The 15,917-nt window shown below is 39.6% G+C and overlaps 1 protein-coding gene across 3 annotated transcripts in view; it reads left to right on the top strand.

Annotated features, from left to right (window-relative positions):
* LOC128693317 (tyrosine-protein kinase BAZ1B) overlaps positions 1-15,648 on the top strand; it is a 304,346-nt gene extending 288,698 nt beyond the window's left edge. For all 3 annotated transcript variants that reach the window (XM_053782935.2, XM_053782936.2, XM_053782937.2), the window contains one exon: positions 10,524-15,648. In XM_053782935.2, coding sequence (XP_053638910.1) covers positions 10,524-10,751 — 228 coding nt within the window. In that variant the 3' untranslated portion in view covers positions 10,752-15,648. The remainder of the gene's footprint in view (positions 1-10,523) is intronic.
* The last annotated feature ends 269 nt before the right edge of the window (positions 15,649-15,917 follow it).

Here is a 15,917-nt window from a genome sequence, read left to right as displayed (position 1 = left end):
CGCCAAAACCCATACCACTAACTATTCCTAATTTAAAGACCTAACAGCTCCCTCCACTGCAGTTGCCAGTGCTCCCACCCCAGACCTAGATAAGTGAACCCCATCCCTGGCATACATGTCATTTCTGCCATAGAAGAGGTCCCAGTTGTCAATGAATGTTACCGCATTTTCCTTACAGTATTTGTCGAGCCAGCAATTGACACCAATTGCCCTGGACAACCATTCATTTCCAACTCCTCTCCTTGGCAAAATACCACATATGACAGGGTTCCCACCCTTCCTCCTAATTATTTCTATTGCTGACCTATACCTGCTAATCAGGTCTTCACTCCTACGTCTGCCAACATCGTTGCCACCAGCACTGAGACAGATAATAGGATTGCTCCCATTACCTCTCATGATGTCATCCAGACGGCTAACAATATCCTCCATCCCAGCCCCAGGAAAGCAAACTCTCTGTCTCCTACTCCTGTCCTTCAAGCAGAATGCCCTATCCATATACCTAACTTGGCTATCCCCAACAGCAACAATATTCTTACCTTCCTTGGTGTCGATCGTCGTGACGTTCCCAGTAGTCGACTCACATTCGTCGGGTAGCACTGAGAATGTATTAGATGTTTCCACAACAGTTTCCACGGCAGTCTCTTTCTTCTTCATCGTTTCTACCTTTCCATTCGTCTTCTTGATCGTTAACTTCGTTCCCTGCTGTCCAGCCACTGACCAGTTTCCTTTCTTGACCTGAGGACTCAAAACAGGAGGACTACTATGAATCTTCTTGTTTTCCTCGGTCAGTCGCCGAATCTCCATCTTCGCCATCCTCAATTCTTGCTTAAGCTGTTGGTAAAGTTGCTCGATGGAGGGCATCTTGCAAACAGGTCTTCACAGAGCTAAGTGTGAAAAAATCAAAATAGAAACAAGAATAATATAAGAGGGGCCTGGAGACGTGACTAATGAACAGAGGATATGTTATTTTAGTGCCAAGAATGTCTGCGTTGTTTATTCTGGACCCTATTTTGAAGTTGGCATCTTTTTTAATTTGTGTGAAATTGGCCAAATTGCGAATTTCTGGCCACTTTATTGGATAGTTGAAATTGGTAAATGGGCAGTTTCTTGTACACAGTTGATAGAAAAAATGGAGTTCTAAAGAAATAGCTATGAGTTTGGTCGACTGGAACAATGGAATTGGCCGAAAATAGGGCTCAAAGTCGGCAAAATCGCCAATGCATATACGTATATCGCCAAGATCACTAACTTTGCGGGAGCGTAATTCCGTAAGTTTTCAATCAAATTTCGTACTTTTGGTGTCATTACCATTGGGAAAAGATTCTCTATCATTTCATAAGAAAAAAAAATTTCCCCCCAAAAATTTTTGCAACATAGAATGACAGTTTCAGAAAGGGGCTTTTGATAGTCAAAGGGTTAAAATCCTTGCTTATCTCTCATGGAGGGCTGATCGTCAAACTCTCTTTCAACTTTATTCTACCCTAATTTTATCGAAACTAGATTATGGTAACCAGATACGTATATTCAACGGCCTCTCCTGCAACATTTTCTAGCCTCGGTCCCATCCATCACCAGTGATTACGTTTATCCATCGATTCCTTACACTCTTCACCTGTTGAGAGCGTCTGTACAGAGGCAAATATTCCATCCTTGATCAATCACCATGATGCTCATTGCTTCCGCTATTTTGTTCGCACACATGACGTCTACAGTCCTTCCATATGTAGGATGGTAATGGATGTTAGTACAGGTTCCTTATTTGTTTGTCGCCCTGTTTACTACATCCCTCTTCTCTTCATCTACATTCGCTCTTGTCTTCTCTTCAGTTGCCACCTTTCTATGTTCATGTAGCATCTAATTTTTCCCTTCCTCCTTGGGAAGTTCAGATGGTTCATGTTTGTTCTTCCCCACTGCCATGAGTGAAAGACAAAATACCTATGGTTGCTTCTTGCTCTCTCCTTCTTAATCACTTTCAGTCTCATTCTCAAGCCATCAGTGTACACAGATGGTTCCAAGTCTTCTGGCGATGTCGGATTTGCAGCAGTGTTTCTGGACGCTGTCCAGAAACATTTTTACAGCTGAATTGTATGCAATTCTCGTAGCACTTATCCGTATTGCATCTATGCCTATGTCGCCATTTGTGGTAGTTTCAGACTCCCTTTGTACTTTGCAGGCTATATGAAAATTTGATTCACCTTTGGTTACGCCATATCTCTGGCAAGCGCAAAGATGTTTTTTGCTAGGTCCCCGGTCATGTTGACGTACAGGGCAATGAATAGGCAGACACTGCTGCGTGGTCAGCAGTACGTGACCTCCCAGTTTCATACAGAGTTGTTCCATTCACAGACTATTTTGTTGTGATTTCTACCCACCTTTGCAACCGTTGGCAACAACGTTGGTCTGATCTGCTACATAACAAATTGCATTCTATTAAACCAAGTACACCTATCATCCTACGTACGACCTCCGCGACATACGACCACTCGACATATGACCACTCAACTTAGGCCCATGCGTCTGGCAGCAGGACTAACCAGATGCATACATACTGCCATGTGATACTTGGCAGCTACTCGTGGCATCGTGCCATGCAGGCAGCATCACTTTGAGTTGCAGTGTCTGACAAGTTGTGTAAGAATGGTATATAATACCGACAAGATGAAATTAAGACACATGTGCAACATCTGGGTATCTTTATTGTAGACGTTTCGCCATCCAGTGGCTTTATCAGTATAAATTCTAGGACATAACTTGAAGACAGTATAAGTATGTACAGAAGATGAGGTAATCAGTCCCTCAACCTAGGAGTAGGTGCGAAAAGCACCATAGTCGTGGAGATTCTGAAGCAGAAGAAAGGAGCCTGGCGCTTATATAGTAACGTCAGGTGTAGCAGACGAGGGCATAGTCACTGGTAGGCGGGATTCCCCAGTGGAAGTAGGTCCTTCCCAAAGAGATGGGTTAGTTGTAGTAGTAGTTGTCGTAGTCGTGAAGATACCCAGATGTTGCACATGTGTCTTAATTTCATCTTGTCGGTCTTATATACCATTCTTACACAACTTGTCAGACACTGCAACATCATGGAATCTTGATTCTGAGGACATGTACATAACCTTCACGACTACGACAACTACTACTACAACTAACCCATCTCTTTGGGAAGGACCTACTTCCACTGGGGAAACCCGCCTACCAGTGACTATGCCCTCGTCTGCTACACCTGACGTTACTATATAAGCGCCAGGCTCCTTTCTTCTGCTTCAGAATCTCCACGACTATGGTGCTCTTCGCACCTACTCCTAGGTTGAGGGACTGATTACCTCATCTTTTGTACATAGTTATACTGTCTTCAAGTTATGTCCTAGAATTTGTATTGATAAAGCCACTGGATGGCGAAACGTCTACAATAAAGATACCCAGATGTTGCACATGTCTTAATTTCAGCTTGGAAGAAAGCTACCATTGTACCAATTCCAAAGCCCAAGGACCCAGGCAGTATGAGACCCATATCGCTGACCAGCTGCTTAGCCAAGACGGCTGAGAGGATGGTGTTAAACCGCCTCCTATGGAAACTTGGACCCTCTCATCATCACATATTTGGCTTCACCAAAGGAGTGGGTACAGCAGAGTGCATAACCACTCTGCTAAGCCAGATTGCTGATAGTAACAAAAACCCTAGTATCGTCGTCTACCTCGACCTTGAGAAGGCATTTGAGCTAGCCATCCCCACAGCAATTCTAGCAATACTAGCTCGGAAGGGAATCAAAGGATGCCTCCTGGCCTGGATAGAGTCCTACCTTAGGGGCAGGCAGGCCTGTGTCAGCTTTCAGGGACACTACTCTTCCTTCAAAACCCTGGAAAATGGCACGCCACAAGGAGGTGTGCTCAGTCCTACCCTGTTTAACATCCTTATGCAGGAACTTGTGAGCCTTCCCTTTCATAGTGGTACACAGCTCCTCAGCTATGCTGATGATCTTGCACTCGTAGTGAATGGGAAAGGCAATTTAGAGCGACAGGCTCAGAGAGCTTTGGACCTAATTACACAATCTTGCAAGGAATTAGGCCTCAAGATCTCGGCCAAGAAATCTCTTGCAATGATGTTCAAGGGACCAGATCCTGTGAATAGATTACGTATTCAGGATATAGAACTTGAGTGGACAGGCTCCTACCTGTACTTGGGAATCTACATTGACAAAAAGCTGACCTTTCAGAAACAGGCCGAGTATGTCAGATCCCGTGCTCTACTCAGACTCAACGCCATGAGAGCCATGACGAGGCACCGCGCAGGGGCAAGCAAAGATGTACTTCGCTTGTACTATATACAAGCTATATGCTTGCTCACTGACTACGGTGCAGCGGCGTTAGCTCATCTCTTCCCACAGAGCAGGCAAAAGGTGGAGGTCGTACAAAACCAGGCGATAAGAACTATGCTTGAGGCCCCCATCTGGACCAACACAGTATGTCTCAGATCTGAGGCCCGGCTTCCTTCCTTGGCTGACAAAGTAAGATACATAAACGCCTGCAAAGTAGCCACGATTCTGCACCAGCAGTAAGGTACCCCACTAAGGAGACGGATATTGACAACCATGACACAAGATCCTACACTCTTCACAGACTACTCCTGGATTCGTTCGTTTTGTGCTACTGGGCGGAAGCTGCTGCCTATACAACTCCTTGAGAAGAGTTGTGACCTTCCTGTTGCTGGGTACCATCCACCACCTCCCAGGCGCCCAGATCCAGCCGATGTTTGCATCATGCAACTACCCATCTCTAAGCGTCTCTGCAGTCAAGACACAATGGCAGAGGGAGGCACATGTGCAGTGTATTTCACAGATGGTTCTGTCGACCCTGACAGGAAGAGAGCAGCAGCTGGACTGTACCACAATGGTCACACACAAGGCTGGCGACTCCCTGACCACTGCACGATCCTTCAAGCTGAGCTGCTGGCAATTCAGCAGGCATTGTCACATGCCCTACGACATCGACTCCGACCTGTCATACATGTTGATTCCACCTCTGCAATCAATGCCCTCTCCCATCCTCAACCACAGGACAATGTTCACCTCATCACATCGATCCTGAGCATAATGACAGCCTTAGAAGTTCAGGGTAACAGATCGACATTGAACTGGATCCCCAGCCATGCTGGCATCCGGGGAAATGAGGCGGCAGATGATGCAGCCAAGGCAGCAACAGACTATCCACATGTTGGGATTACTGTCCCCATCAGCCTACGACAGACCAAACTGGTGGCTGCCAGAGCCATGAAACTTATGGGGGAGGTCTTAGGTGATACCCCATCTCAACAGTGGTACCGAGCAGCGACTCAGGGAGAGCCCCCTCCATATGATGGAAGCTGGTCCAGAGCGCAGTGTACCGCCATCCATCGGCTTCATTTGGGCTTTCCCACAGCCAAGATGATGGTAGACAAGGCTGAGGAGATGTGCCAGTACTGTCAGCACGTTGTCCAGCGGCCCCTAACACACTATCTTCTGGAGTGCGAAGTTACTGAGACACTCCACAGGCAGCTGGGAGTGATGTTCCCTCCCGAAGGGGACCCAGAGATGACTGCGGCCGCACTGGTGTACCATGGAGTCAACGAACCAGATAAGCTGTTGCGTGTGTTAACGACATATCCTCCTCCTCGCTAGTGTCCACAGTTAGGAGTACACATGGTGCTGTCGCTTATGCGGTGCACCAGGTGAACTGACCAGAAGAGTGCTTGAGCAGCATACTTCGCATCATTGTAGAAACTTTTCTCCCTCGGGAGCCAGAGATGGGTCATCACAAGATTGAGACCCATGCCAGGAGTATGGTCTTGGCGAACATTATACATACACACAAGGAGTTGGTAGAATTGCTGAATCACTGAAGAAGGCACCCTCTACCACCATCACTACCACTATTACAACTGCTACCATCATCACTACCACCTTCTACCGCTATTACAATGCTACCACCTTCTACCACTATTACAACTGCTACCACCTTCTACCACTATTACAATGCTACCACCTTCTACTACTATTACAACTGCTACCACCATCACTACCACCCTCTACCACCTTCAACCATTATCACAACTGCTTCCACTCTACCACCACCACCACCACCTTCATATTTTTCTACAAACTTTCTTAAATTATGTGTGTTTCTCACATTCTTTACCAAAGCGCTGGCACTAGAAGCTTTCTTTGGAGCCATGGTGACTTATTTAGCAGTTGCAAACACTAAAACGAATGGAATATTATGAAATGTATCGTATTAACTCGTGGGTTCGTTCTCACTCACTGATAAACAATGGCACACTGGCTGGGAATGGAGTGTGAGGCAGCTTGGGGCTGTGTGTACCTGTCCCGGACGAACTACTATTCGAGAGTCAATCTTCGATTAGCGAGCCCATGTTTTTACGAAAATATCGCTACGATTTCCGAAAAGTACGACTCTCGAGCCCTACAATTATTGAGGGACCACTGTATTTTCAAATATAACAAAAAAAAGTAGATCAAAGTTTTTTACACGTTTTCAATTGTAAAAAAAAATTATGATCTGCTTTTTTTACATACTTTCAAATGTTGAAAAAACGTAGATCTACATTTGGACAGTTTAAGGGTTAAAGGAGGGGTTTGGGATATTGGCTGTTTGGAGTGCCATCTGAACTGTCATATCTAGGCACCTCTGCAAAGAAAGTGATTATGTGTGAATGATGGTGAAAGTGCTTTTTTTTTTTTTTTTTTTTTTTTTTTTTGGTCACCCTGCCTTAGTGGGATATAGCTGGTTTGTTGAAAAAAAAAATTATTTATTTTACACTAATAAGTTTTGATGTCACAGCATTGTTCACTAGAGTGCCTGGTTCTTTTATTTGGAAGAGAAATTAGATGAATTCTCCATGCCTTTTGATAAATATACCATTATTGAACTGATTAAGTTGTGTGTAGTTGACTGCAGTTTTGAGTTTGAAGAACAATACTATGCTCAAATGCTAGGAATGGCTATGGGTAATCCATTGTCTACCCTGATGAGCAATCTGTATATGGAATTTTTCAAGGCTAGGCTGTTGAAAAGTATCCTGCACCGGGGCCTGTTGGCTAATGCTCTCACTTCACACGGCGAGGGTCTGGTTTTAATTTCCAGCAAGGGTAGAAACATTGGGCATATGTCTTTACACCAGTTGTCTGTGTTCACCCATCAGTAAAATGGGTTCCTGGGAGTTCGTCGACTGGTGTGGGTTGCATCCTGGGACAAAACTGACCTAATTTGCCCGAAATGTTCTGCTTAATTAACCAGTGGTTTTCTATATAATAGTATGCCACTGATGTCGGCTAGGCCTGTATACCATGTACGATTTTTTTTTTTCAACAAGTCAGCTGTCTCCCACCGAGGCAGGGTGACCCAAAAAGAACAACAAAACCCAAAAAGAAAAATACTTTCATCATCATTCAACATTTTCACCTCACTCATACATAATCACTGTCTTTGCAGAGGTGCTCAGATAAGACAGTTTAGAAATCCCTCCAAACTGTCAATATCCCAGACTCCTCCTTTAACCCTTTCAGGGTTTCCGACGTACTAGTACGTCTTACGCACCAGGGTTATTGACATATTAGTACGCGTAAATTCTAGCGCCTTCAAATCTAGCGAGAGAAAGCTGGTAGGCCTACATATGAAAGAATGGGTCTGTGTGGTCAGTGTGCACAGTATAAAAAAAATCCTGCAGCACACAGTGCATAATGAGAAAAAAAAACTTAGACCGTGTTTTTGGTTTAAAACAGCGACTTTGCACTGTATTTTTATATGGTATTTATGGTTGTATTCTAGTTTTCCTGGTCTCATTTTATAGAATGAAAGATATATTACAGAAATTGAGATGATTTTGATTGGTTTCACAATGAAAAGTACCTCGAAATTTAGCTCAAAATAGCAGAAATGTTCGATTTTTGCCAAAGTTCAAAAGTAAACAAATCATGCCATGCATCCAATACACGTCAACTGGTGAGTCTAATATTCTTTCACAAGTGCGCTGATGTTATTTAAACCTTTTCTACACGAATGCAGTAGTCTGCATAACAGTAAATCTTCTATTTTTTATGAGAATAAAAATTCAAAGTGGAAAGCAAAAGAAATGTAAGAGAGGCATGGGGACATGATTAATGAACGGAGGAAATGTTATTTTAGTGCCACTAATGTCGTCTTGTTTATTCTGGACCCTATTTGGAAATTGGCATCTTTTGGAATTTGGGTCAAATTGGCAAAATTGCCAATTTTTGACCACTTTATTGGATACTTGAAATTGGTAAATGGGTGGTTTCTTGTACTCATTCGATAGAAAAAAATGAAGTTCTAGTGAAATAGTTATGAATTTTGTCGACTAGTACACTGGAATTGGCCAAAAACAGGGCTCAAAGTGGGCGAAATCGCTGATGTGCAAACATCGTTGAGACCGCTAACTTCGCACAAGCATAATTCTGTAAGTTTTTCATCAAATTTCATGCTTTTGGTGTCATTATGATCGGGGAAAAGATTCTCTTATCTTTTTTTTTTTTTTTTTTTTTTTTTTTTTTTCGACCCTTAGAACAAGATTAGGAGAGGGCCTCTTGACCCTGAAAGAGTTAAGTGAAGGCATTGCACTTCCCAGTTCCAGGATTCAAGTCGGGCTAAATCTATAGTAACCGGTTTCCCTTAATCCCTTCACTAAATATTATCCTTCTTACACTCCCACAGCTAAATAAAGATATTATTATTAGTAGTATTAGTATTATTATTATTAAAGCTAAATGGTTCAGATATGTGGATGACATCTTGTGTCTTTGACAAGATATGGCCCTGGATACACTTTCGCCAATATTTACGCTTTGGTCCTGTTCATTAAATTCACTGTGCAGAAAGAAGTGGACTCTAAACTTCCATTCTTAGATTCTTAGATGTATTGATACACCGGGTTGATAGAAAGTTTAAGTTTACAGTAGATAGGAAGGCCTCCAATGTGTGCTCATACATTCACTATTATTCCACCCATGAGACAAGATTTAAAAGGAGTATTTTTCTTACTATGTTTATGAGAGCTTTCCAAGTGTGCAGTCCAGAGTTCCTAGAAGAAATTAAGAAAATATTTGATATTGTCATGAAACTGAGGTACCCTAAAGAGTTTGTGGAATCTGCGTTGCTGGCAGCTTGGTAAACATATCATGGAGCTGAGCCTAGGATAACACCTCAGATCAAGAATGTGCTAGTTCTCCCATACAATGAGAATTTATCTGTCCTGCCAAATGCCCTTAAAAGATTTAATGTACAAGTAGTTTTTAAGAATTCACGGACTCTTAGAAGCATTCTGATAAAGAAATCTTCTCAACTGTGTTGGTGGTGTCTACAGAATTTGTTGCAGTGGTTGCAATTTATCCTATGTGGAACAGACGTACTGCATAAGAATCAAACACGATTTTCAACCACATTAGAACTTGTAAGAACTCGGCAAACTGGTCAGAAGCAAGAGTCATTGTCCTTCGTTCCTCTTGGCTTGAACAGAATATTGTAGAATCGGCAATTATAAAGCGTGAAAAGTGTTAATTGTACAATAACAGTGGCGGGTTGTTCAAAATTAGATTCATTTTCTTATACAAATGCATTGGACTGTCTTAAGTGTAGTCCCACACCAAGGAATTAGGGCCCATTTTTCTTGCTTTTTCTGTTGCTTAGACCAGTGTATGCCTCAGAATCCTGTAGGATAGATAAACTATGGCTGTCTTCCTTGAAATTACAGATGCCTTCCCTTTAAATGGAACCCTTTTCTAGTGATGTGAAAATTCCTATGACACTTATTAGATCTGTCTTTGGTATGTAAAGTCATTTTATATCATATCCAGCATCTTCCTCAGAAGTTTGTGGGATAGATTAACTATGGCTGTTTCAGTTTGTATAACTTACAGATGTCTCCATTTAAATGTGTCCCTTGAAATGGGCCTGTTTTCTAGAGGACCAGCAACTCCCAAGATAATTGCCACTGATATTTATATTTGGTATGTAAGGTTATTTATATCATAGCTTAGTCTGGCCATATTTTTGATAATTGCAATGTCACATTCATTAGGCTACTAGTATTACAATATCAGTGCTTGTGGGCTGGCTGTTTTTCTAATGGTATGATATTCAATCTTTCTGGCAATGGGTATTGGTATGCCTGGGGTCACTTCCTGCCTTCATTTATGTATTCATTCATTCAACATGTCGGCGATCTCCCACCAAGGAAAGGTGAACCAAAAAAGAAATGCTTTCACCATCATTTACACATAATCACTGTCTTTGCAGAGGCGCTCAGATACAACAGTTCAGATGTCACTCCAAACAGCAAATATCCCACCTCCAGGACTCAAGTCCGGCTAGCAGCATTTATTGCCAATTGTCCAGTTGGTCTTTCTCCCTTGTAAACATTGAACTTTGGAGATAGAGTATTTAAGTTTTGCTTAGGCTACTTTGAGAAGTTTTTTCTTTGCTCATATTAAATACTGAGTTAATGGGTATCATTCTAGAGCAATGACGATGAAAAGGCTGAAGATGGACCTGATGCTATAGAGGAAGAAGAGGAAGAGGAAAATGGGGATGGAGAAGATGATGAAGGTGATGATGAGCAAGATGAAGAAGAGGATGAAGATGGTGATGATGAGCAGGATGAAGAGGGAGATGATGAGCAGGATGAAGAGGGAGATGATGAGCAGGAAGAGGATGATGAAAAAGGGGGAGGAGCAAGAAGAATATGAAGATATGGATGCTGAGGAAGAGGATGAGCAGGATGATAGTGAGAAATAAGGGATTTTCTGATAGGGATTGAAAGCTTACATAAAACTTGACCACGTTGCATCTGACATCTTAAAGTAATGAGATGACACCCATTAAATATTCTTTCTGAGACCCATGGTGTTTAAGCATCACTTGCATCAGCACCATGATGGCTACCAAGTTCTTATTTATGCAATTCTTGAGGGTTGCTTGTTCACATTTAATGCATAAACTAATTTTTGCCAGTGATGAATGTGTAGTATGACACTGAACATCTTTTGTTTAGGAGCTTGATAACTGTTAGGTGTAGTGTACATCTACAGCAATCATTTGCATTAGTTTCAAATCCTTACTAACATCTGTGAACTCTTATATACAGTTGAACCTCTTCTGTCTGCATTTCAGATTCAGATATTGATGTAAAAGACCTACATAAGATCTTTCCCAATCAGGATCATATAGCTTAGAATAATTGAGTGTATACAAGTACAGAATAAGCATCTTAACATAATAATTATGCTGACAGTTATAATAAGTACAACTAGTATCTAACCTATTTCTTTCTTTCAACAAAACCAGCCGTATCCCACCGAGGCAGGGTGGCCCAAAAAGAAAAACAAAAGTTTCTCTTTTTAAATTTAGTAATTTATACAGGAGAAGGGTTTATTAGCCCCTTGCTCCCGGCATTTTAGTCGCCTCTTACAACACGCACGGCTTACGGAGGAAGAATTCTGTTCCACTTCCCCATGGAGATAAGAGGAAATAAACAAGAATAAGAACTAGAAAGAAAATAGAAGAAAACCCAGAGGGGTGTGTATATATGTGCTTGTACATGTATGTGTAGTGTGACCTAAGTGTAAGTAGAAGTAGCAAGACGTACCTGAAATCTTGCATATTTATGAGACAGACAAAAGACACCAGCAATCCTACCATCATGTAAAACAATTACAGGCTTTCGTTTCACACTCACTTGGCAGGACGGTAGTACACCCCTGGGTGGTTGCTGTCTACCAACCTACTACCTAGTTACCTATTTATTAATATCTATTATTTTCATTATTTTTTAAACACATAACTGACATGGTCATAGAAAACAGGTCTAAGATATCGTTGTCATTTTGAGTGGACACTGTGATGTACCGTATAGTTATACATGTTTTCAGGAAATATTGGTAGCTTGTTGATAACAGATTTAATTGTTGCCCTTTGAATTGTTTTTTCTCAAGTTGATGGCAGTGATGGGGCACAGGGGCTGAAAAGAGTTATGCTAGGATTGCATCTACCTGCTGACAGTCTCAAATGCACTCTTTCCCACCTGTAGTTGTTCACCACCAAAGACTATATGAAAGCTAGAAGGCTCAAATTGGAAACGGTAATCAAATTTAACATGCACATGGTAGGTTAAGTTCTCCACTCAGCTAATGCCATTACAATAGAATTTTTTTTGTCAGTTATATCTATTTAAAAGGATAAGGTTTTATTATACAACTGCCTTGCTATACAGCGATATTTTAAACAACGGGTTATGATGAAACATCTTTTCATATTAAGATGGCTAATAATTCAAAATATTAGACTTTAATAATAAAGTAATGTTCTAGTTATACCTATAATTATTATATACAGTATGATTGTTGATGTAAAATGGCTTATTCCACATTTCAGTTTACTACTCTTTTATTATTTGCTATGTGGGTGGTAGGGTAATATGGCTATCCACCTGTAACTAACCAGTATTACGAGTATATAGATTCCTCTATTTATTGGTATCTTCATATTGCTAAAAGGTTAGGAGACAATGATCAATGTGTATAAGTATCTGTTGGTAAATGTGTTAGACTATAAGTGAATCCAAGGATCCATTTGTTACACAAGGACCACCACCTGGTAACAGCTGGCACAACTGCTCTATAGCAATAGATCTTTAATTCTCAATAGACAGAATATATGTTAATGCATAATTTCACTTCCCCTTTCCTCCATTGTGTTTTATTGTTGAACCACTTACAATAATTAAATAACTACAGACCCCAGTTTAGTATACCAGTGAGTTTTAAAATGCCACAAAATTATCAGTAATCTTTAAACTCCTTCAGTATTTACAGTTACAGTAGTAATTGATACTGAAGTGCTCATTAATCTGTAAATCCTAGAAACACTGCTCGTATCTTAATGTGACCCTTACATATTGCTTCCATTATAGAGTTAATGGCAGAGATTGGGTATTGCCCCTTGTTAATGTTTGTAGGAGGAACCTCTCCCTAGTAAAGTGATGAGTTCTCGAATGGTTTCACTAATGGTATACAGATGAGCTTTGATCTGATATTTTTCCTGTGAAAAGCATGTTTATAGAATACATCTATTTTGTGATACTTCTGTATATATATATTTAGTATTTATTGAAGTCAATCAGTGTTTCAATGTGCTGTCAGCTTCACTTTGTTTAGTTTCCATAAAAAATTTATTGATGAATTTATTGTTAAATACTGGGGACCTGGACACTTTAAATAGAAAATGTAAACAGGCAACTTGCAAATAAACACCTTTCACACACAGGTGAGAATATTGAGAGGGTGAAGGAGGGAGGGAGGTCTCTTAAATATTTCGTCTCAATTTCTGTGTCTCGCCATGAATTAAACTTGAAACACTTGGCTTCAAGTGTTAAATGAAAAGTTGGTCTGTTAATAGATTGAGTGGTAGTCATTACAGTGAGTGAAAGGTTGATTGTACCAAGAGAAGAAATTGGTAAGGCTTCCACTGATGCCACTACTATAGACAGTAAAAAGGAATTATCCAGGGTATACAACATTGGTATCTATCTTTCTTATTTCTTTCTTTTTTTCTTTCTCTTTCTCTTTTTTTTTTCTTTCTTTTTTTCTCTCTTCTCTTGCTCTCTCTGTCCCTCCCTCCTTAAATCTGTGTGTGTTCACATAAATTTGTCTGCAGTGTTGTTATAACATAGTCTGTGATGAAGGAGGTATCAAGTTTGCTCTCTTGTGTTTATGCTTCTTGAGTCTCTTGAGATTATGTACAAAATATGTATACTAATTTCATAGTATTGATATGAAATTGCATCACAGTATTTGTATTACAATAGAGCTTGTTCAGTCTGCCAAGAATATATAAAATGAATGTTTTCAGTGACTTGATCATAAAATAATACTTTTTTACAGGAGTATTCGTCTGTTGAAAGTTTTTTGACTACTGGTTGTAGTGCTTTTGTTTTGTGCTTATTTTTTATCTTATAAAATATTAGTGGATACAGTATATATAATTAGAATGACCTTTTGTTATTCAAAGCTTGAAGCAACTAAGTACTCGCAGGTTGGACACCAACCATTAGTTTCTTCTCCATCATGAGATAGTTATAATATTAATGTCAGTGTTGTTAATGGATATAAGCACTGGCATATTTAAGGGTAATGTAAATGTGGAGCTGTGTGTCTAATATATGTTGTTTGACACGGTAATAAGAGGTTATTTTTCTGTTGAAACTTGTTTAACTATGTCTGTTAATATAAGTGTGAAAATCACCTTAGGTTATGAATAGCCGACTGTTAGTTTGTAAATGCTGTTGATAGTCTTTTTTTGGGGGGGATTATTAATGAGCAACATAATTAACATTACTATTATTATTACCATTTTATTAGTTTTTTACATAAATATATGCATTTACTTGTGTGTGCATGGGGCTGTGTGTTTGTGTGTACATATTTTAAATCTATTTTATGTCAGGGATAATTAAAGCATAAGTAATCAGGTAGTGGCCATTCCTCTGTTCAAGTATAAATTTTCTTACTTAAAAAAATAAATGATGCAAATTTGTAATAGTAAAATGTTATCCATATATATATATATTTTTTTTTTTGGACAGTCTAGAGTTAACCAATAATGTTTGATGTCATTTTTAATTGTCCATTTTTCAGTTAAGTATAAATATACAGTAAACATCCATTTACCAAATTATTTACCATAATTGGATTTCTAAAATCATTATGATTATCCCAGCATTTTTCTGGATTCCTTAGTAAATATTAAAATAAATAATACAAGTTCATCAATAAGCAATACATATTAGGTGACATGTACAATAGGAAATATAATTAATATTTTAGAGAAATAATTAACAGAAAATTAAGTTATCTCTGTTGCTGCTTCATCACCTTGTAATTGCAGTGCAGATAATCATAAGTTTTCTAATGTCATGGCTGGCTTCAATTCACTTGAGAGAAGTAATCTGCAGGAGCCCCTGACCAGATGAGATGGCTATTCAATTATGTTGAATGGCTGGCTTGAAATTTAAAAGCCAGCCACTACAAAAATTAAAAGGCTCATAAATCATAATAATTTCATTTAATAAGTATTTAGCATTTTCACAAATTATCTAGTCAAAGTTCACATCCTTCTTTGTAAAGAAAATGACACTGTTGACAGGTAGCAATTGTCAGTAAAGACTTGAACCTGGCTATTAAGAGTTAAGATTTTCATGTGTTATCCACATACCTTTTTTGAAAAATATTGACTTATTTAAAAAGAATTATTGCTTAAGATGGAATTTTACTGTGTATTTTATTACTTATGTTTTGTTACATTTTCACTTAATACATTAACAAAGTTTTGTGTTTTCTGACTGCTCTCAGTAAATCTCTTAATGTGTTGTGTGTCCACTAAAGTATATGTTATACAGTATTTGTAAATAAGTTTGCTGAAAACCATATCTTTGACAACCAGTGAAGAAGGTGGTTCCATGTTGTCTTGGCTTTCCCATTCAAGTATTGTCTTTGAACTGATATGATTATGTTAACAACCTCGAGTAAGTTTTATGGGTATTGTATTGTTTATTAATATGCAGTGGATGCTTGACTTTCCTAATTATATGGGGGCAGAGCCTCAGCTGGATGTAGGGCTGTCCAGTTAAATGTGGGTCTTTTTTGTTTTTTATACCCACGTTAATCAAGTGCATCACACGAGTATTTTCATCATGCTGGTTAAATCAACACTGAGCAAAAAAAGGTCAACGGGGGCCTTAGAGGCAACCCCGAACTGTTCTAATAACTGGCCTTGTTTAATTAGGAGTGTGATTATTCATTGTCTTATCCAGTGGCTTTTTGGCCATGACATTCAGTTATTTGTTTTACCATTAAGAG

Source organism: Cherax quadricarinatus, chromosome 28 (assembly GCF_038502225.1).
Source record: "Cherax quadricarinatus isolate ZL_2023a chromosome 28, ASM3850222v1, whole genome shotgun sequence".
NCBI classification, from domain to species: domain Eukaryota; kingdom Metazoa; phylum Arthropoda; class Malacostraca; order Decapoda; family Parastacidae; genus Cherax; species Cherax quadricarinatus.
The sequence above is the reverse complement of the archived record's forward strand: the minus strand, read 5'-3'. Positions and strand labels throughout refer to the sequence as shown.